At 40.8% G+C, this 23,307-nt stretch overlaps 1 protein-coding gene across 3 annotated transcripts in view; it reads left to right on the forward strand.

The window, feature by feature from the left end:
• The first annotated feature begins 1,175 nt into the window (after nucleotides 1-1,175).
• UGGT2 (UDP-glucose glycoprotein glucosyltransferase 2) overlaps nucleotides 1,176-23,307 on the forward strand; it is a 186,357-nt gene continuing 164,225 nt past the window's right edge. For all 3 annotated transcript variants that reach the window (XM_045070885.1, XM_004746131.3, XM_045070886.1), the window contains exons 1-2: nucleotides 1,176-1,488; nucleotides 20,428-20,510. In XM_045070885.1, coding sequence (XP_044926820.1) covers nucleotides 1,337-1,488; nucleotides 20,428-20,510 — 235 coding nt within the window. In that variant the 5' untranslated portion in view covers nucleotides 1,176-1,336. The remainder of the gene's footprint in view (nucleotides 1,489-20,427; nucleotides 20,511-23,307) is intronic.

The following is a 23,307-nucleotide window of genomic DNA, read 5'->3' on the forward strand; positions in this document are numbered from 1 at the left end:
CTAACTCTGCTGCAAGCTTTTCTCTTTGAGCCTCATAAAGTAAATGCAGGAGCTTTGGGGTCAGACAGTCCTTGGTTTAAATCAAGACTCAGGGAAAGCTGTGTGATTTCGGCTGATAATGACATGAGCAACTATGACTTTCCCATGCGTCTTTTCACCGGCCACCCTCAAAACCAGATCTGCTGAAACTTTAATGCGTACAGTACCACCTGGGGTTCCTGTTAACCTGGGGATTTCGATTCAGTAGGCCTGGGGTGGGGCCTGAGATTCTGCATTTCTAATGAGCTCACAGGTGATGTTGCAGCGACCGCTACTCTGTGGACCACTTTTGAATACAAAGGTTAAAAAAGAGAGGTTTCCAGCCAGCAGTATCATTATCACTTGGGAACCTGATAGAGGTGAAATGCAAATTCTTCTCTCCCCACCCCGCCCATACCCCATACCCAACACCCGCACGCACCAGATCCTGTGAGGCCAACAGCCAGTGGTGTTGTTTTTAAAGATTTTATTTATCTAATTGACCGGGAGAAAAAGACGGTGAGAGAGCACAAGCAGGGGGAGCAGGAGAGGGAGAAGCAGGCTCCCCACCCAGGAGGGATCCTGATGCGGCGCTCCATCCCAGGACTCCAGGATCATGACCTGAGCTCACCGAGGCAGACGCTTAACTGACTGAACCACCCAGGCTCCCCCCCACCCAAACACCCATCGTTCTAACACGGCCTCCACGTGAGGTCACTGGCTTCCAAACCTGACTGCCCACTTGAATCACCTGGGGGCGGGGTGGGTTAACTACTACCGGGCATCAGGCTTTCTCAAAGCCCTACCAGATGACTCTAATATGCAATAAAATTTAGAAGCCCATAAAGTCGACAACTGAACCTTGATGGGCCTTATTTTCCGCCCGGGTAAACGTGGATAAAATCCACAACAGCCCCTGCCTTTGCTTCCAAATGTTGGCATCTGCACCCAGCCTCAGACGGCCGCAATCCCAGTTCGCTCTCCGGGAGCCCAGACTTCCCTCCCCGCGTCCCGCAGCCTCCGCCCGAGAACCAGAGGCCGGATCGCAGGTCCGCCAGAGCGTCGGCCGCGGCGAGACTCGATCCGGCCCCGCCCGCACCTACGTGGCTCCAGGATCCAGCCCCGGGGGGCTCCCGGGACGGCGCGGGAGCGGGACGCGCATGCGCTCGCTGCCCGCCCGGCCCCGGCTCTGAGTAACGGACTCGAGCTCCCCCCACCGGAAGTGGGCGGCCGCGCGGCGGGAGGAGCCGGCGGTACGGTGGCGGCTGCGGGCTGTGGTCGCGGGGGTCCGAGGGGCTCGCGCTTCCCCCTCCGCGCCATGGCAAAGGCCGCGGACGTGGTGCGGCTGCTCCTGGGCTCCACGGCGCTGTGCTTCTCGCTGCTCGGCGCCCGGACGGCCTCGGCGTCCAAGGCGGTGACGGCCCACTTGGCCGCTAAGTGGCCCGAGACGCCGCTGCTGCTGGAGGCCAGGTGGGTGCGGGCCGGCCGCTTCTCTGCCGAGCCCAGCGCGGAGGGAGGGTCGGCGGGGCTGCGGGCTCGCGGGTCCCTGCCGGCGCCTCGGACCCCGTCTCGCCGGCGGCCGGCCCTCCAGCTCCTTGCACCGCGGCTGCGGGCGCCCTCGTGCTGGGCGTCGGGGCATCCCCTCAGCCCCTGCGACCCCGTGCGCCGCACTCCCTGCCAATCCCCCCCCCCCCCGCGCCGTTCCTACTTTGCCTCGCCCACGGTTTTCCAAACTTCGGGGCCTTTGTTTAACTAGTTTGGATTTCATTAGCGTTTACGAAAAGGATAGGAAGAGCGGGAGCTGGAGTGTGGCGTTTAATGCAGGCAACTTCCATGGACGCAGCGGTTCTTCTTAGGAGCCGGTACTGGGAGCACCGAGTTTCACAGCGACTCCACCGATCGGCTCCTGGGCTTCCTGCGCAGAAGGCAGCTTCCCACAACTCAGTTCTTCCCCGAGTGTCCTCCGCTGAAATTAGTTCATAGCACGTTGCAAAAAAAAAAAAAAACTTAGAGCTATTGAATTTTGCTCTTAGTATTCTAGAAGTTAAAATTTGAAAGTTCCTTTCTTTAGTTAGCATGAACTTTTTAACACCAGTTTTTGACAGTTCGCCAAAGAAACAGCTTATGGTCCTAAGAAGAGCCCATCGCCTGACACTACACTGCATATTTAAGATACTAAAACAGTTTAATTGAGATATAATTAACTGTACATATTAGTTTCAGGTGTAGTAATATTCAGTATTTGTATATATTGTGAAATCATAGCCGTAAGTCTGGTTAACATCCATCACCTAATATAGGTACAAGTTTGGTTTATTTTTCTCATGTTGAGAACTTTTAACATCTCTTAATAACTTTCAAATATGCAGACCAGTACAATTAACTCTAGTCACTATCCTATGCCTTATGTACCCATGACTTATTTTATAACTTAGTTTGTACTGGTTAAGCTTAAAAATAAGTTATTTTACCAGCAAAAATGGACTTTTTCAGGAATAACACAGAACTGCAATTAGGAACTATCAAATTATGGCAAAACCACAGGCAAGTCTAACAAAGGAGAGGGACGCTATTTTTTGGAGACTGAGAAAGCTTGGAGGGATAGTTTGGAACAAGAGCCTTTGGAGAAAAGCCAGAGCGGATATGATGAGTTTCTCTCTGGTTGAGTTGCAGGACTAATCAATTTCTTGTAGGAGATGCAAAATTCATCTTTCTCTATTGGGGCCTGTAATTGATGATTCCTGTTGAAAATTTTCTGTTAGGAGTCTGCAATTGACAGTTCTTACTGTAATTGACGAGTGGTACAGCAGCCCCTTCTCCATCCCTAATCCACTTTAATGAAGTTTCTGTTTAATAATTTTTACATTTCACCCTTTTGATCAACATCTTTCCTTGAAAGCATCACTGACCAAAAGTCAGGTTTCATATTTAGTGGTGCTGTCTCTCAGTGCCAGAAAGGATCTTTCCCACTTATCTTGGCCAACATTGATGGAAAGTACATAGGTTTGGACACCGCTTAAAAGCCGCATTTGAGTAACAGGAAGGGAAGTGCTTCAGGAGTTTTCCTTCCTGACCATCTAAAGTCTGTGTGAATTCAAGACTTACTTGAATTCAAGTATTAGAAATCATCTCCTTATTGGGTACATCATTTTTATAAAAGTTTGATAGGCTACTAAATACAAAAATAATTACATAAAAACAGAAGAAGTAATTTCCAAATTGTATGATGGTTCTAAATGGGGCCCCTAGGTCAGAAAGTATCCAGCTGAAGATATATACTGGCACATAATCCGACTTAAGGGAGAAAAGTTCTCCCTATGGAGGCAAACCTGGAGTCCTGTATGCCTCCTGGAAGTCCCTATTTAAAGTAGCCATGAAGACAAAATAATACGGTAAGAGCACACTGGAAGAATTAACCACGTGTCTTTGAGAGATTAAGTGCAGGTATAAACATGAAGCAATAACTAATGAAATTTTTGCAAAATAAGCAAAACTTCAAAAATAGTACTGTTATCTTGAAAGAACCATTTGAAAACAGATGTTATCCAGTCATACAGCCTGTGAGGTTGCAAATTCAGAAACCATGAATTTGAATAAGAATTCAGAATCAGATAATAGTGCAGATGAAAAACATTCGTAAATTCTGAATTTTCTAACCCTTCAGAGAAAGCAAGTGAAATTTAATTTGTAATGGGATCATGACGAGCCTGTTGCTGAAAGGCCATACTCAAGAGGTTTCTCCCTTTCACAAGGGTTTGGAAAATGCGCACAAGATTATTTCCTTTCTAAGAAAGATAGTAGAAGCAAACAGTGCAGAAAAGTTATACAGGCCTGGTCCAGACAAGCTGAGAAAACTGTATCGTGAGATGTGGTTTGCTTTCATTTGAGGAAATCTTTGCTTGGAGGTCCCCAGATGGTGTAGAGGTCCATTCAGGGTTTAATGATTTCTCTAGATGTGTCCCATGAATCCAAGAGCCTATTCCTTGGAGTCTGGTGCCACAGGGATTAGCAGTTCCCGATAAGAGCCTTTCCAGCAAGATTGAGTAGTCTTTCTGGAGGTGCCTTTTTCTAGAGATGAAATCTCCAGTTTGCAAGATGTGATGCTTACTTAAGGTCATCATCTCGCAATGAAAAAGATCACTCTGCCTAATGTGGTTTTTCATAGAAGTAATTAGGCTTTTTCATTATTGAAGTATATCCCCTTTTATCTACTGTGGGCCAAAGGAGCTGTAGGAGCCAAGTGCATTGGACCTCCGTGACCATCTCAAAGGAGGAGAGTTTGAGTTTCAAAGGGGTGGATTTAGAAGAACCAGTGGCAGTGCTCTTGGCGAAGGTATTTGGAGGATCTCAGCATATTTTGCCAATTGAGTCTTAATAGTGTTGTTAATATGCTCAACTCATGGAGAATCGAGGATGATCTACACTATGACATTGATAAAACTGGGCAAACAGCACAGACATCAAAGCACCTGCTCCTTAAAGTGGGCTCCCAATCACTGTGAAGTTTGAGAGGGTTCCCCCAGGTTCAGATCACTGTTCCCCAGGTACAGATCACTTTTCTAACAGAATTTTTAGCCATGATAAAAACAGCGGCCTCTCTGCAAGGGAAAGCTTCAGTCCACTGAGAAAACATATGGACCGTTACTGAAACTTCTGTCCATGCGATGGGAAAACACTGAAATCCATCTGTGCAAACAGGTTTCCCTGAATTGTGTTTTTGACAGGTGGGGCAAGTGAGGTAACCCTTCTTGCAACCTCATTAATATGTCCCCACCAGTATTGGTTCATGAATACTGTCTTGTGTCAGTAGACCACAGTGGTTTAAGGCATGTATAGTGGTAAGTAGTAGGAACTTGGAAGATTTCTGGTAGGGCCAGATTGTTATTTGGTCCAAACCAGAGTTCTCTCTTTTTATTGAACCAACAATTATTAGATTTCCAATATTGTTTTCCCCTCTTGGGCAATTGTTAGGTATCTCCTCTTTTTTTTTTTTTTTTTTTTAAGATTATTTATTGGATAGAGCGGGAGAATGTGCGCATGCTCACATGCAGAGGGGAGAGGCAGACTCCCTGCTCGGCGGGGAGCCCAGTGGGGGGGGTTGATCCCAGGACTCCAAGATCATGACTTTTTTAGTAAATCTTCTAGAAATTGAGCCATAAGAGAGAAATTTGGAATCCAGTTTCAACAGTAGTCAGCCAGTTGAAAAAAACCTTATAATTGGCCTCAATTTTAGGTTTTTGGAAAGTTCAGAATGCAATGAAATCTCCCTAGATCTAGATGTAGTCCTTGTTTTGAGGGCAGGTGCCCCAAGTATCAAACCTGAGTTTGAGCAAACAAATTTGTCTTTGGAGTGTTTATTTCCCTTTAAAGCCAAAAGTTTTAACAGATGAATGCTGTCTTCCTATGAAGAGGTTTGAGAAGGAGAACGGAGAAGCAGATCATCTAGGTATTTTAACCAATTAGAGCCTGTAAAAAAAAAAAACTTAACATCCAAATCAGCTTCTAAGGACTCTGTGAAACTGGGGGGCATTACTGTCCAGGTGTCTTTCCATTCTTCCTAAGTGAAAGCAAAAAGATACTGGTTGATCTTTATCAACCGGAATACTAAAGAATGCATTGTGTAGATGAGTTACAGTGAAAAATTTGCTGCCAGTGGGAGTGGATGTCCATGTATGGGTTAGGAACAGCAGGGTCCTGAGGGATAACAATGTCATTTGTTGTTCAGAGGTCCTTCACAAACCTCCATCCTTGGCCATTGGATTTCCTCATAGGTAAAATAGGCATATTATAGGGATAATAAGGCCTTGAGCTTTGTGATCTTCTGTCATGGTGCTTGAAAGGCTTCTTTACTTATAGGATATTCATTAATTCTCAGGAGAGGTTTTGAGGAATCTGAGTCTTGATGGGAGGCACACTATGAATTCTGCCAATACTAGTTGAAGATCTTGTCCATCAGGGATGGACCCAATAGGGCAAATGATCAGTGTCCTCGGACTCAGCAGTAGTGTTGTCAGAGTCAGAGCAAATAAAAGATGTCAAAGGTTCATTTAATTTACCTGGTTGCCTATTTTGATTACTGAGTTCAGATTCTAGAATTATTTCCCCTTTTGGGAGAAAGGAATTCTGGTGTATTTTTCTAAGAACTCTCAGCCCAATGAATGAAGAATGAGGAACGAAGGAGAAAGGTATGGGTATCAGAGTGCTTAGACAAAAGGGAGTAGGTTCAGAGATAGGAACCCATTGAGGTTTATTGGAGACCCCCCACTTTACTGCTCCAGGGCAGGGACTGCTTCATAGCCGGTGGGGGGGCGCTGAGCACCAAGAGTGTAGCTCTGGTATCAATGAGGACAGAGATGCATTCCCAGTCTGAAGGGTGGTTTCTCTGAGTTGATTAAGGAGGAGGACTGGGAGGAGCCTCTGTAGCTCCTTAGAGCCCTGTTCTTGGGAATTAGGAGGATCCTGGAGATACTGGCTAGGGGGCTGAAGGTACCAGGAGCTCCTAAGCCAAAAACAACTTTTTCCCCAATATCCTGGCTCTTTGCAAATACTAAAAATTAGTATGTTTTTTGTTTTGTTCAGGAGCTTTCATTTGCCAGAGATGAAAATGAAGAATTTTAAGAATTTTATTTTGGGGGCGGGGTAACACATCTAGGATGACTATATCTAGAATAAACATAGTTTCCCATTCAACCCTGTTCCTTTTAACTAAACGAGAATGCACTATAAACATAAAATTAAATGCTACCTACATGGATTCAGCATTTAAAGGAACATCAGAATTTAAGGACAATTTGGAGGTGATTGTAATAGTCATGAATGGGTTCCAGGCTTTTGTGTGCCATCCTAAATCAACAGTGATTTTGCTCAATCAACAGGCTTGAGAAAAGCTACTATACTTGCTCAGTGGAGATTTCCAGCAAGTGTTTTGCATCTCTCCAAAGGTTAGGTGTCTGTTTCTCTAAACCCCTTTCAGGATCTTCTCCATGGAGTAGTTTTATCCAGTGTTGGGCCCGAACTTCACCAACAAGCATGTAGACGAATTGATACAAATCTGAGAAACCAGGTTGCTAAGTTTGAACAACTATGCTCAATTCTTCAGCAAACCTATCGAGGTCCTCAGTCACTTTGGGGGGAAAAATAATTTCAGCTAGAGAATTAGAGGAGGGAAACTGAGGGTATAGAGGAGGGGCAGGCAGTATGGAAAGGAAGGAGGATGATGGTGTGGGAGGCAGAGTTTGAGCACAAGGTGGCGGCCGCATCTTGAGACAAGACGGCAGGGAGAAAAGCGAGACCTCAGAAACGATTGTGTCTTTGTAATTGTTTGCCTCAGCTAATCTAGAAATTGTATTTTTCTGAGAGGCAATTTTAGATTTCTGATAACCTTTGGAAGCTTCAAAACACCAATCCAAATAGGCATCCACACAGCTTTGACAATTTCAGAGCCATGGTGGCCCAGTTCAACCTTCAGAAAAGTGTTAGGGGAGATCAGATAATGGCCATTGCAGTTCTAAATTACTTTTGGTTAAGTCGCTGCATTTATTTAGAAATGTGGATGAAGAGGAATCATAGTTTTGTTTTTGTTTTTTTTTAAACATATTATTTGTTTCAGAGGTACAGGTCTGTGATTGATCAGTCTTACACAATTCACAGCACTCACCATAGCACACACCCTCCCCAGTGTCCATCACCCCACCACCCCATCCTTCCCACCCCGCTCTCCTCCAGCAACCCTCAGTTTATTTCCTGAGATTAAGAGTGTCTTATGGTTTATCTCCTTCTCTGGTTTCGTCTTGTTTCATTTTTCCCTCCCTTCCCCTATGATCCTCTTATTTCTCAAATTCCTCATGTCAGTGAGATCACATGATAATTGTCTTTCTCTCATTATTTCACTTAGTGTAATACCCTATAGTTCCATCCACGTTATTGCAAATGGCAAGATTTCATTTTTTAATGGCTGCATAATTGTGTGTATGTGTGTGTGTACACCACATCTTCCTTATCCGTTCATCTATTTATGGACATCTAGGTTCTTTCCATAGTTTGGCTATTGTAGACATTGCTGCTATAAACATTGGGGTGCACATGCCCGTTTGGATCATTACTTTTGTATCTTTGAGGTAAATACCCAGTAGTGCAATTGCTGGGTTGTAGGGTAACTCTATTTTCAACTTTTTGAGAAAAGTCTATAGTATTTTCCAGAGTAGCTGCCCCAGCTTGCATTCCCACCAGCAATGTAGGAGGGTTCCCCTTTCTCTGCATCCTGTCATTTCCTGACTGGTTACCTTTAGCCATTTTGATGGGTGTGAGGTGGTATCTCATTGTGGTTTTGATTTGTATTTCCTTGATGCCAAGTGATTTTGAGTACTTTTTCATGTGTCCATTGACCATTTGGATGTCTTCTTTGTAGAAATGTCTGTTCATGTCTTCTGTCCACTTCTTGATTGGATTATTTGTTCTTTGGGTGTTGAGTTTGTGAAGTTCTTTATAGATTTTGGATACTAGCCCTTTATCTGCTATGTCATTTGCAAATATCTTCTCCCATTCTTTGGGCTGACTCTTAGTTTTGTTGACTGTTTCCTTTGCTGTGCAAAAGCTTTTGATCTTGATGAAGTTCCAATGGTTCATTTTGCCCTTGCTTCCCTTGCCTTTGGTGATGTTTTTAGGAAGAAGTTGCTGTGGCAAAGGTCGAAGAGTTGCTTCCTGTGGTCTCCTCAATGATTTTGATGGATCCGTGTCTCACATTGAGGTCTTTCATCTATTTTGAATTTATTTTTGTGTATGGTAAAAAGAAATGGTCCAGTTTCATTCTTCTGCATGTAGCTGTCCAGTTTTCCCAAGACCATTTGTTAGAGACTTTTTTCCATTGGACCTCCTTTCCTGCTTTGTCAAAGATCAGTTGACCGTAGAGTTGAGGGTCCATCTCTGGGCTCTCTGTTCTGTTCCATTGATCTGTGTTTCTGTTTTTGTGCCAGTACCATACTGTCTTGTTGATTACAGCTTTGTAATAGAGCTGCAAGTCCAGAATTGTGATGCCACCAGCTCTGGTTTTCTTTTTCAACAGTCCTCTGACTATTTGGGGTCTTTTCTGGTTCCATATGGATTTTGGAATTATTTGTTCCATTTCTTTGAAAAAAGTTGCTGGTATTTTGTTAGGGATTGCATTAAATGTGTAGATTGCTTAGGTAATATAGACATTACTTGTTTTTCCAATCCACGAACATGGAAAGTTTTTCCATTTCTTTGTGTCTACCTCAATTTCTTTCATGAGTATTCTATAGTTTTCTGAGTACAGATTCTTTGCCTCTTTGGTCAGACATATTCCTAGGTATCTTATGATTTTGGGTGCAGTTATAAATGGGATAGACTCCTTAATTTCTATTTCCTCTGTCTTGTTGGTGGTGTAGAGAAATGCAACTGATTTCTGTGCATTGATTTTATGTCCTGACACTTTACTGAATTCCTGTTTGAGTTCTAGCAGTTTTGGGGTGGAGCCTTTTGGGTTTTCCACATAAAGTATCATATCAACTACAAAGAGTGAGAGTTTGACTTCTTTTTTGCCAATTTGGATGCCTTTTATTTCTTTTTGCTGTCTGATTGCTGAGGCTAGGACTTCTGTTACTGTATTGAATAGCAGTGGTGATAGTGGTCATCCCTGCCGTGTTCCTGACCTTAGGAGAAAAACTCTGTTTTTCTGCATTGAGAATGGTATTTGCTCTGGGTTTTTCATAGATGGCTTTAATGTTATTGAGGTATGTACCCTCTATGCCTACACTGTGTAGAATTTTGATCAAGAAAGGATGCTGTACTTTGTCAAATGCTTTTTCAGCATCTATTGAGAGTATCATATGTTTCTTGTTCTTTCTCTTTCTCTTGTTAAAGTATTGTATCACATTGATTGCTTTGCAGATGTTGAACCAACTTTGCAGCCCAAGAATAAATCCCACTTGGTTGTGGTGAATAATCCCTTTAATGTACTGTTGGATCCTATTGGCTAGTATTTTGGTGAGAATTTTTGCATCTGTGTTCTTCAGGGTTATTGGTCTGTAATTCTCCTTTTTGATGGGGTCTTTGTCTGGTTTGGGGATCAAGGTAATGCTGGCCTCATAAAGTGAGTTTAGTTTTCCTTCCATTTCTATTTTTTGGAACAGTTTCAGGAGAATAGATATTAGTTCTTTTTTAAATGTTTGGCAGAATTCCCCCTGGGAAGCTGTCTGGCCCTGGGCTCTTGTTTTTTGGGAGATTTTTGAGGACTGCTTCAATGTCCTAACTGGTTATGGGTCTGTTCAGGTCTTCTATTGCTTCCTGGTTCAGTTGTGGTACTTTATACGTCTCTAGGAATGCATCCATTTCTTCCAAATTGTCTAATTTGCTGGCATATAGTTGCTCTTAATATATTCTTATAATTGTATTTCTTTGGTGTTGACTGTTACCTCTCCTCTTTCTTTCATGGTTTTATTAACTTGGGTCCTTTCTCTTTTTGATAAGTCTGTCCAGGGGTTTATCAATCTTATTAATTCTTTCAAAGAACCAGTTTCCTAGTTCCGTTGATCTGTTCTACTGTTCTTTTGGTTTCTCTTTCATTGCTTTCTTCTCTGATCTTTATTATCTCTCTTCTCCCACTGGAGTGGAGAGAAGTCTTTATTTGCTGTTCTTTCTCCAGCTCCTTTAGGAGTACGGTTAGGTATGTATTTGAGACCTTTGTTGTTTCTTGAGAAAGGCTTGTCTCGCTATATACTTTTCTCTCAGGAACACCTTTGCTGCATCCCATAGATTTTGAACAGTTTTGTTTTAATTTTCATTTGTTTCCATGAGTTTTTTCAATTCTTCTTTAATTTCCTGGTTGACCCATTCATTCTTTAGTAGGGTGCTGTTTAACATCCATGTATTTGAGTTCTTTCCAACTTTCCTTTTGTGGTTGAGTTCTAGTTTCAAAGCACTGTGGTCTGAAAATACGCAGGGAATTTTCCCAATGATCCCAATCTTTTGGTACCAGCTGAGACCTGATTTGTGGTTCGGGATGTGATCTATTCTGGAGAATGTTCCACGTGCACTAGAGGAGATTGTGTATTTTGTTGCTTTGGGATGGAATGTTCTGAATATATCTGTGATGTCCATCTGGTCCAGTGTGTCATTTAAGGCCTTTATTTCCTTGTTGATCTTTTGCTTAGATGATCTGTTCATTTCAGTGAGGGGGGGTGTTAAAGTCCCCTACTATTGTTGTATTACTGTCCGTGTGTTTCTTTGCTTTTGTTATTAATTGGCTTATATAATTGGCTCCTCCTATGTTAGAGACATAGATATTTAAAATTGTTAGCTCTTCTTGTGGGACAGACACTTTAAGTATGATATAGTGTCTTCCTCGTCACTTATTATAGTCTTTGGCTTAAAATCTAATTTATCTGATACAAGGATTGCCAACCTAGTTTTCTTCTGATGTCCATTAGCATGGTAAATTATTTTCCACCCCCTCACTTTAAATCTGGAGGTGTCTTTGGGTCTAAAATGAGTTTCTTATAGACAGCATACCAATGGGTCTTGTTTTTTAATTCATTCTGATACACTGTGTCTTTTGATTGGGGCATTTAGTCCATTTACATTCAGGGTAACTATTGAAAGATACGAATTTAGTGGTATTGTATTGCCTGTAAGGTGACTGTTACTGCATATTGTCTCTAATCCTTTCTGATCTGTTACTTTTTAGGCTGTCTCTTTGCTTAGAGGATCCCTTTTAATATTTCCTCGAGGGCTGGTTTGGTGTTGCCAAATTCTTTTAGTTTTTATTTGTCCTGGAAGCTTTTTATCTTTCCTTCTATTTACAACAACAGCCTATCTGGATATAGTGTTCTTAGCAACATATTTTCCTTGCTTAGTGTTCTGAATATATGCCAGTCCCCTCTGACCTGGTAGGTCTCTGTGTATAGGACTGTTGCCATTCTAATATTTCTACCATTGTATGTTACAGATCTCTTGTCCTGAGCTGCTTTCAGGATTTTCTCTTTGTCACTGAGAAAGAGAAAGTATTAGATGACGGAGTGTGGACCTGTTTTAACTGATTTTGAGAGGATTTCTCTGTGCTTCCTGGATTTTGATGCTTGTTCCCTTCACCAAATTAGGGGTTCTCTGCTACCGATATACCTTCTGTCCCCCTATTTTTCTTCTGGGATCCCAATTGTTCTAATATTGTTTTGCCTTATGGTATCACTTATCTCTCGAATTCTCCCCTTGTGATCCAGTAGTTGTTTATCTCTCTTTTTCTCAGCTTCTTTATTCTCCATCATTTGGTCTTCTATATCACTAATTCTCTTTTGTGCCTCATTTATCCTAGCAGTTAGAGCGTCCATTTTTTTATCGCACCTTATTAATAACCTATTTGATTTTTTACTTGGTTAGATTTTAGTTTTTATTTCACCAGAAAGGGATTCTTTGGTATCTTCTATGCATTTTTCAAGCCCAACTAGTATCTTTATAATCATCATTCTGAACTCTAGTTCTGGCATCTTACTAATGCCCATAATGATTAGGTCCCTGGCATTCGTTACTGCCTCTTGTTCTTTTTTCAGGCAGGGGGCACAGGGAGGCTGAGAATAGATGAATGAGAGAACAAAATGCTAGAAGGGTAGCAACAACCCCAGAAAAATATACACTAAACAAATCAGAAGAGACCCAAAACTGGGGGGAAAAGAAAGGAAAAAAAAAATATATGATCAGAGGATGTCTACATGACTTAGTCGGTTGAGCTGCTGCCTTCGGCTCGGTTCATGATCCTGGGGTCCAGGGATCAAGTCCTCCGTCAGGCTCCTTGCTCAGGGGGAGCCTGCTTCTCTCTGCCTCTGCCTGCCACTCTGCCTGCTTGTGTGTGTGTGCGCTCTCTCTCCCTGACAAATAAATAAATAAATAAATAAAATCTTAAAAAAAAAAAAAAAAAGAATATGATCAGGCTGGTGAATAGAACAGAGCCACACACTAGATTTTGGCTATATTTCGGTCAGTTAGGAGAAACTTCGTCCCAAAATTTTAAAGAAAGAAAAACATATATAGTCACAGAAATAAGAGTAAATGCAATGAAGGGATGGAATATGACTGTAAAAATGAAAATTTAAGAAGTTTTAAAAAGGAATTGACAGGATGTTAAGATTGGAAAGAAGAAAAATTTTTTAAAAAATAGAAAAAAAAAACTAAAGAAAATTTTAAAAATTTACTTTGAAAGACTAAAGAATCACAGGGGAAAAAGCCATGAATTCTATGTGCAGTATTCCCTTAGTATTGGTGTTTTGCAGTTCTCATTGATTGGTAAACTTGGTCTTGGTTCTTGCTGATCTCCTTGGAGAAGGCCCTGTTGCAGAGATTCTCAACTGTCTTTGCCCTAGGCAGAACTGCACTGCCCTTGCTGGGGGCCAAGCTAAGTAATTTGCTCGGGTTTGCTCTCGGGACCTTTTGTTCCTGAAGCCTTTCCGTGCAGCTTTGGAGGATGAGATTGAAAATGGTAGCCTCCGATCTTGGGGGCCCTACTCCTCAGTGTGCCCTCAGAAAAACAGTCAATCGTGCCTGTCTCCCTGGTCTCTGGCTGCACTTTGTGCTCATCCAGCATGTGACCAAGCATTTCTTTCTCTGGCTCACGACCCTGGGTAGAGTTTCCAAACCCAGCAGATTCCTCCAGTATTCTCCCCTGCCACTCCTCCCGCAGGAGGAAGGGGGAGTCTCTCTGGATCTGCTACTTGTTGGATCCCTGCTCGAAGAGCAGTGGCCCGACTGTGCCGCAGATGATGGTTTATAGCAGCCCCGAGCTGAGAGCCCACTCTGTCTCAGCCCACTCTCAGCCCTCTCTGACAGAGAGGCTCTCTTTGCAGTCAGCTGCCCTGCTCTTGTACCTGAGAGCTCTGCTCCACTCAGGCACCCTTGGTCTTTCTGTGGCCCCAATGGTCCTGAGACCACACTGTCCCAGTGAGGGTTCCAACCCCTCCACTTAGCCACTGGACTGATGTCCCTCAGTGGAGCAGACTTCTAAAAGTTCTGATTTTGTGCTCCACTTGCTGGGATCCGGCTGATGGAGGCTCCCTCTGCCCGCGGTTTATCCTCCCATATATAGCCTCGGATTCACTTCTCTGCCCATCCTACCTTCCAGAAAGTGGTCACTTTTCTGTTCATAGAATTGCTGCTATTCTTTTCTTCGATCTCCTGTTGAGTTTGTCGGTATTCAGAATGGTTTGATAACTATCTAGCTGAATTCCTGGGGCCAGACGAAATATAGATCTCTTACTCCTCTGCATCTTGCTCCTCTTTGGGACCATAGTTTTAAACACAAAACAACCAGGGTCCCAAAATCAGGAGCAGGGTGGGGGAGCTCAAAGCATTTTGATGTTTGGTATCCCATTTTGTAAGTCTTTTTCTAAAGGAGAAAAAAAAATTCCTAAATAGCACAGTTTCAACAGTAAATGCCTGTTGCAGATGGAGTCAAACTACAAGCCAACGTAGTTCTAGTAGGAATAGTCCAGTGTCAATAAGGAGTCAGATCAAAGACTTGCACAGTTCCAGTGAACAATCTGGTTCTGAAAAGGAGCTGAACTAATCAAAGGTAGCACAGGGTTCCAATAGGAACAGGTTGGTTCCAAAAGGAATTGGACTACAGGCTAGTGTAGTTTCAACAGGAGTGTTCTAATCCCAAAAAGGAATTGGACCGAAGGCCAACACAAGGTATGGTTCCAACAGGAACAGTTTGGTTCTTCAAAAGGAGATCAAAAGCCAAATGAGTACTCTTAGAAAGAACAAGGCCTTAAAATTCCAAAGAAAAGCTTGGAGAGCTCAAACACAAACAGAGCATGGCTAGCAGTCCAGGAGAAAGCTTACCCTCAAACTCCAAGATGGGCAAGAAAACTGGGAACCAAGTTGGCTTTGTGGATATGGGCCCTGTTTGCTCACCAGCCCCAGATTGTTAGGGGTCATCTCTGGATCCTACCTCCGATCACTAAATAATGTTAATCTTAAAACAGTTATTTTACCAAGAAAATTCGGTTTCCTCAGGAATAACAGAATTGCAATTAGGGACAAACAAACAATGGCAAAACCTACGGCAAGTCTAACAAATGAAGGAGAGGATTGTTATTTTATATAAAGGAAATTGAAAGGGGTTGTTTTGAAGGGAAGTCTGTTGGAGAAAAGCAGGAATTCAGGGTGATGATGGTTTCTCATTGGCTGGATTGCAGAGGTAATCAATTTCTTGTAGGCGATGCAAGGGACCTCTTTCCCTCTTGGGCCTGTAATTGAGGATTCTGTCCTATTGAAGATTATTCTATTAGAGGTCTGTAATTGACATTGAGTGGTACAGCTCCCCCTTTTAGCTTCTTCTGGTATTTCCCCTCACCCCTGTTAGTGAGGTTTCCCTTTTTTTTTTTTTTTAAAGATTTTATTTATTTATTTGACAGAGATCACAAGTAGGCAGAGAGGCAGACAGGAAAGAAAGCAGGCTCCCCACTGAGCAGAGAGCCCAATGGGGGCTCAATCCTGGGATCATAACCCGAGCCAAAGGCAGAGACTTTAACCCACTTCAGTGCACCCAAGGATTCCCTTTATTAATTTTCACATACTTTTTGACCACCTCCACCCATTTCACCCATCCAGTGCCTGCCTCTTGCAACCACCAATTTGTTCTCTGTAAAGGAGCTTTTTTTTTTTTTTTTTTTTTTTTAAGATTCTAAGGTTCTCAACAAGATCCTAGCAAACAGGATCCAACAGCACATTAAGAAGATTATCCACCATGACCAGGTGGGATTCATCCCTGGGCTACAAGGATGGTTCAACATTTGCAAATCAATCAATGTGATAGAACAAATTAATAAGAGAAAAGAGAAGAACCACGTGGTCCTCTCAATCAATGCAGAAAAAGCATTTGACAAAATCCAGCATCAAAATGCTTCAAAGTATAGGGATAGAGGGAACATTCCTGAACTTCATCAAATCTATCTATGAAAGACCCACAGCAAATATCATCCTCAATGGGAAAAAGCTTGTAGCCTTCCCGTTGAGATCAGGAACACAACAAGGATGCCCACTTTCACCACTCTTGTTCAACATAGTATTAGAAGTTCTAGCAACAGCAATCAGACAACAAAGAGAAATAAAAGGTATCCAAATTGGCAATGAAGAAGTCAAACTCTCTTTCTTTGAAGATGACATGATTCTTTATATGGAAAACCCAAAAGACTCCACCCCTAAACTACTAGAATTCATACAGCAATTCAGCAACATGGCAGGATACAAAGTCAATGTACAGAAATCAGTCGCTTTCTTATACACTAAGAATGAAAATACAGAAAGGGAAATTAGAAAATCGATTCCATTTACTATAGCACCAAGAACCATAAGATACCCGGGAATAAACCTGACCAAAGAGATAAAGGAACTGTACTCGAGGAACTACAGAACACTCGTGAAAGGAATTGAAGACACAAAAAGATGGAAGACCATTCCATGCTCTTGGATCGGAAGAATAAACATTGTTAAAATGTCTATACTGCCTAGAGCAATATATATTTTTAATGCCATTCCGATCAAAATTCCCCTGGTATTTTTCAAAGAGCTGGAGCAAATAATCCAAAAATTTGTATGGAATCAGAAGAGACCCTGAATCACTAAGGAAATACAAAAATAAAACTAGGGGCATCATGTTACCTGATTTCAAGTGTTACTACAAAGCTCTGATCACCAAGACAGCATGGTACTGGCATAAAAACAGACACATAGACCAGTGGAACAGAGTAGAGAGCCCAGATATGGCCCTCAACTCTATGGTCAAATAATCTTTGACAAAACAGGAAAAAATATACAGTGGAAATAAGACAGTCTTCAATAAATGGTGCTGGGAAAACTGGGCAGCTATATGTAGAAGAATGAAACTCGACCATTCTCTTACACCGTACACAAAGATAAACTCAAAATGGATAAAAGACCTCAATGTGAGTCAGGAATCCATCAGAATCCTAGAGGAAACATAGGCAGTAACTTCTTCGATATCAGCCACAGCAATTTCTTTCAAGATATGTCTCCAAAGGCAAAGGAAACAAAAGCGAAGATGAACTTTTGGGACTTCATCAAGATCAAAAGCTTCTGCACAGCAAAGGAAACAGTAAACAAAACAAAGAGGCAACCCATGGAATGGGAGAAGATATTTGCAAATGACAGTACAGACAAAAGGTTGATATCCAGGATCTATAAAGAACTCCTCAAACTCAACACACACAAAACAGACAATCATATTAAAAAATGGTCAGAAGATATGAACAGACACTTCTCCAATGAAGACATACAAATGGCTATCAGACACATGAAAAAATGTTCATCATGTTCATCAGGGAGATTCAAATTAAAACCAAAATTAGCAAGACCGGCAACAACATGTGTTGGAGAGGATGTGGAGAAAGGGGAACCCTCTCACACTGTTGGTGGGAATGCAAGTTGGTGCTGCCTCTTTGGAAAACAGTGTGGAGATTCCTCAAGAAATTAAAAATAGAGCTTCCCTATGACCCTGCAATTGCCCTACTGTATTTACCCCAAAGATACAGATGTAGTGAAAAGAAGGGCCATCTGTACCCCAGTGTTTATAGCAGCAATGGCCACGGTCACCAAACTTTGGAAAGAACCAAGATGCCCTTCAACTGACGAATGGATAAGGAAGATGTGGTCCATATACACTATGGAATATTATGCCTCCATCAAAAAGGATGAATACCCAACCTTTGTATCAACATGGACGGGACTGGAAGAGATTGTGCTGAGTGAAATAAGTCAAGCAGAGAGAGTCAATAATCATATGGTTTCACTTATTTGTGAAACCTTTGTTGAAGGGAGTAAGTGTGGAAAAGGAAGAATTGAGAGTATTGGGTAGATTAAAGGAGCTTGGGAGATAGAGACATCAGAGAAGTGAAAGCTTTCTGTTTGCGGTGCTCCATTTTTTAAAGCATTCTTGGGAATTTCTGTATTTCCTCTCTTGGTCTCTGTCTGTCTTTCTATACATAGAATCTTTCAGTTCAGCCTAGAAATTTGAGTGTTTATTTTGAGCATGCCCCTATGATGGGCGCTGTGTAGGGACCAAAGATGAAGGAGATTATTTCCCCTACCTAAAGAAATTTCTAATTTAGTACTGCTTGCTAGGGATGATTATAGACTGATGGGGCTAGATTTTTCTAACATGTAACTTGTACATCGAAACTGCATTTATTCCACTGGTGTTTCTCTTGACGAAAATATTTTTTGGAATTTTGCTTGTAACTATTGACATGCTCTTTCATACATATAAACCTATCCTCTATGCAAATCACTTTTTCCTCTGGTAGAACTTTTTTGGGGAACACTATTATTTGGAGCTAAATACTATATAAAACAAGTGAACAAATTGGAAATGCTCTTTTTTGGGTCTTTTTTACCTTTTTAAACTTTAGGTGAAGAACTGATTTAGATGATCTGTCAAGGATATTTTCTCTTTTAAAATTAATGACTTACTGGCAAATTGCCCCTGAAAGTAAATTCTAGAAGAGTTCCAAAAGTGCTGAGAGTAGTGGTATATTGAGGAAATGAGCGTGCAGGAATATATTCTCAAGGTGAATACTTGGAAGGATCATACTTAAATGCATAAATTCTGGAATACTCAAGTTTTGCCTGTGGTTGCCTAGTATATGAGCCTGTCTGTAGTTGCAGTCAGTTAAGTATGAAGTGTTGCTCCCCACTTTGTTTAAGATTTGTACCATCCTTGACCTTTACAGGTCACATCCTGTCTATCCCATCATTTCTTCTGCTTTTAGCTTCACCTCTTTTTTTAAATGCCATTGAGTGGGACACCATTAATAGTAAGAGTTGTTTATGCATTGCTTTCAGTTCCTGTGCCTGTCATGTTTATGTGGATAAACCAGCTTTTCTCCCTTCCTTTACCCCTTTAGTAACCAGACTCACAAGAATTACCTTGCATGTGTCTTTCATGTCCTCCTATCTACCATTTTTATTAAGCATTATTTAAATTTACCAAGACTAGAAAGATAGGATGGACTAAATTAAATTTACCAGACTAGAAAGATACAGATAAATCTGTACTATCTGTTTGGCTGTTTCCTTTCTAGTTTAAATAGTTGAATCTACTTGCCTTTGGGTGTCTTGCACTTGGTTTTGTACAGGACTATATTGCCTCTTACTTAATTCATTATTTCTAAAGGTTTTATTTTTTGTTTTTTCCCCATTATTTCCAAAGGTTTTTAAATGGCTTTTTTCATTTTTTCTGACCTATGCCCTCTGGAAAAATCAAAGTGTCTGGGCTTCAAGGCCAAAGACCTAATCTGATAAACCAGCTTCCTATTAATTTTTTCATTAAGGTATTTTCTGTTTTAAATAATAAATATTGTCTACATGAATAAGCAGCTAAATAAAAATAATAGATACTATTGTTTTTTTGAGAGAGTATATGTGAGAGTGAGGGGAGGGGGGGCAGAGGGACAGGGAGAGAGAAAAATCTCAAGCAGGTTCCATCATACCCAGCACAGAGACTGCTGTGCGGCTCAATCCCAAGACCCTGAAATCATGACCTAGCCAAAATCAGGAGTCCAATGTCTGAACAACTGAGCCATCCACCAAGGCACCCCAATAATAATTATTTTTTAAAAGTGTTTATACAACCAGTTTTTGTTTGTGAAACATAGGCAGTGTGGGGTTTTTATTTTGTTTTGTTTTTACCTTTATGTAACATTCCCTTCGTTACTGTTAAATTATACTTCTCAATAACTTGCGATGATACGGAGCTAGAGAGTATAATGCTAAGTGAGATAAGTCAGAGAAAAACAAATACCGTATGATTTCACTCATGTGGAATTCAAGAAACAAAAAAAATGAGCAAAGGGAATAAGACACAAACCAAGCAACAGACTCTTAGCTGTTGAGAACAAACTGGTGGTTAGCAGAGGGAAGATGGGGGGGGAATGGGTGAAGTAGGTGATGGGGATGGAGGAAGACACTTAACTGTGATGAGCACTGGGTGTTGTATGGAAGTGTTGAATCACTCTGCTGTATACCTGAAACTAATAGAACACTGTATGTTAGCTATACTGGAACTAAAACAAAACCTTAAAAATTATACTTCTAAGTGGTATTTCACTTGGAGAAATAAAATAAATTATCCATTTTTTAATTATAGCTAAAAATGGGGAAAAGCCAGAAGTAATTTCTCATGCAGTCTTTTCCGGTCACTAGTATATGCTTGTAAGCTGAGAATGATAGCTCACGTCAGAATCGTCAGTTTGTTCGCTTTCTGCATTATAGTAAATGGAAATCATTCACTTTAAGTTTTGGAGGGTTTTGTTTTAGCCATAAGTTTTCATTTGGTTCTCATTTCATTTTTAATTTCCGTCCATTAACTGATTGCTTTTATTTTAATAGTGAATTTATGGCAGAAGAAAGTAATGAAAAATTTTGGCTGTTTTTGGAAACTGTACAAGAATTAGCAGTTTATAAGCAAACAGGTAGGTGATGTGCATATTATAACTTTAAAAATTTGTATCTATGTGTATACATTATGTGTTTATTGTTTTTAATGTTAAGATTGAAGTGTAAATGCTTAATTGGGTTAGTAGATCTGAATATTAAATTTGAAAATATGCTTTAATGGAAATTATTCTGAGCATCCATTTCCAAAAAATAAAGGTTTAATACTTTATTGTAAAAACTCTCACATAATTAGCAGTGTTTGCAGATTGCATTACATCAAAAGGAACTAGAGATTGTGGACTTGTGGCTTTCTTTTTACCTAGACTAATTTGAGATAGTATTAATTTTACATCTAGTAGTGTTGTTGTTTTGGTTTCTTTTCCCCCCCAAAATTACTTTGAAAGAGATTTTTTAATATTTGCCTTTAACAAGTCAGGTAACCTATGTGTCTTCATTTCACTATCTAGAAGATGCAGTTAGTCTTTCCTACTTTTTAAATATATGCAAATATATATTACTACATATCTGTATATATGCTTATACCTTTAGAATGAGCAAGTGTTTATTAGTGTGTTTCTGAGAGAAGATCAGTAGATTAAAGACACTGAAATGAGGTTACAGCAGCAGAGGGTAAAAGGTTAATTATTAATTATTGTTAAAAAAGGTTTATTTTTCTGTCTCTATGGAGAATAGAATATTAACATGGAGTTCCTCAAGACGGATTTCTTTAGGCTTGTAGACATGGGGAGAACTTCTTACTATGAAGATTAAATAGTTTAGAGACAACTTACTGTGGTGATTAATTCGATTTTGTTCTTGAATATCAGTGTTAAGAGAAACAACAGTTTTGCTTATTTTAAGTGTTCATTTATTGGACTCCATTTGGCTCAAGTGGCCTCAAAGTTCAGCAATTTTAGGATTTCATGAGATGGATTTAAAAAAATAGAGCAGGCATGCCTTTCATGATATTTTAAACTGAAATATTTTCAAAACCAAGCAATTTGCTCTTTTAGAAAACTTTTCCTGAAAAGCGTCCTTATTATCATTATTTGAGTCACAAGAGGCACTGGGCACGGCTCTAGATGCCGGAAATACAAAGGGGAATAAATGTGATCTGTGCTCCCCGGCCCCACAATATTGTGAAGGGGACAGTGGACAAGCCAGCTCTGCTCTGAGGTGGTTAGAGCTTCAGGGGCCCTGATGACAAGGAAGCGCCTGGGAAAGGGCACCTAGTCAGTACTTGAGAGAGAACAGGACGGCCTTTCCAGTAGTGGTGAGGTTGGAGCTCGGTCTGGAGGACAGCAGCCAGCGGCAGCAGCCAGGGAGAGGGGAGGGGGAAGAGCAGAAGAGACCGCAGTGGGCTCGGCGGGGCAATTTGGACCACTTCGAAGTGGACTGGCAAATCGATTGAGAACTATTATCGGTTGGTTTTGTATTTGTCCTGATAATAATTTCAGTTTTGGTATTTGAGGTAAAAACAGGCTTGGTTAATGTGGAAAGTTCTCACAGTTCAGAAATCCACCTGTACCCCTGGGGATAAAAATATATGTTTATAAAAAAAAATCCACCAAGTTTTGTGGCCCTCATCTAAAACCCTAAATGTAGCTTTCCCAAATGTTTGTCTCGGCACATACTTTCTAGTGTTACTCATTCAGTGCTTTTCTCGAAAATTAGTCTTAGAGATTTTGAACTCTTTAGTTACTTAGATGTGTCCATGTATTTTCCCTAAATGAAATGACATGCCTGGACAATCTGATGGCAGATGATCATTAATAAGTTGGAATATAAGCTTAGGAACACCAAAGCTCTACTTCAAGCATGGATAAGGAAGTGTGTATTTCAGGGTTGAACCTAAAAGAAATCCTATTAAAGAAGAATTACCAACACTGAAAATAGAATTCCATTAGAATTACTTATCATGGCAAGGGTCAAAAGCGTATGCTGCTTCATCACTGTTGCTGTTAGGTGTAGGAGAGGATTCTGTATGTGAGGAGTTAAATATGTCAGCAGCTGTCAGATTTACTGAATTTACTTCAAGATACTATCCTAGAAGAAACATTTTAAATCCTCAGTTACTTACAGTTTTTTAGGTTGTTGAATTTCCATGAAACCCTGTAAATAGTCTTTCCTGAAGAATAATTCTGATGATCTACTTGCCTTAAAAAGTTGTAAATATTGAAGATTTAACTTCTTGAATTCAGGTGCTAGTTTCATGCCATTTCATGAGAATATTTTATGTGTTAGGAAAATTAAGACCTTTTACATATTGAATTGTCTGGTTTTTTCATCCATTTCACATGGTTCTGCCAGAGTTATGTATTTCTTGGTGCTTCAAGATTTAAGCGGTATATTAGCTAACCTGTGAGTCTTGTGTGGGGAGTTAGAAATGTCAGCCAAGGGTTACCTAATTCCAGAGTCCTGGTGTGTTTTTACTTCCCAATGTGTTCCACATTGAAACTAATTCTCAAAATCCTTGAAGATTTTAACGGTTTTTACACAAGTTGCTTATGTATTTTATTGGGAAGATTTTTGGAAAATGTTATGACATTTCTCAGTTACATATAACTGAAAACCAGATTTGGATAGAAGGACGATTGCAGTTTGGATATGTCACATGTGAAATGCTTGTCAAATACCCAAGTGAAGATATCCCATAAGCTGATACATGTGTGTGGGATTTAGGTGGTCAAAATCTGGGCTAAGAGGTAGGATTTGGGAGTTATCAGCACTAAGAGGGTAATTGAAGTTATAGGGAGGAGGTATAGAAGGAGAAGAAAACAGGTCCCAAAGGCAGAACCCTGAAGAACACCAATGTTTAAGAACTAACCGGAA

Source organism: Mustela putorius, unplaced genomic scaffold, assembly GCF_011764305.1.
Source record: "Mustela putorius furo isolate JIRA1106 unplaced genomic scaffold, ASM1176430v1.1 tig00003974_pilon_pilon_pilon, whole genome shotgun sequence".
NCBI lineage: Eukaryota > Metazoa > Chordata > Mammalia > Carnivora > Mustelidae > Mustela > Mustela putorius.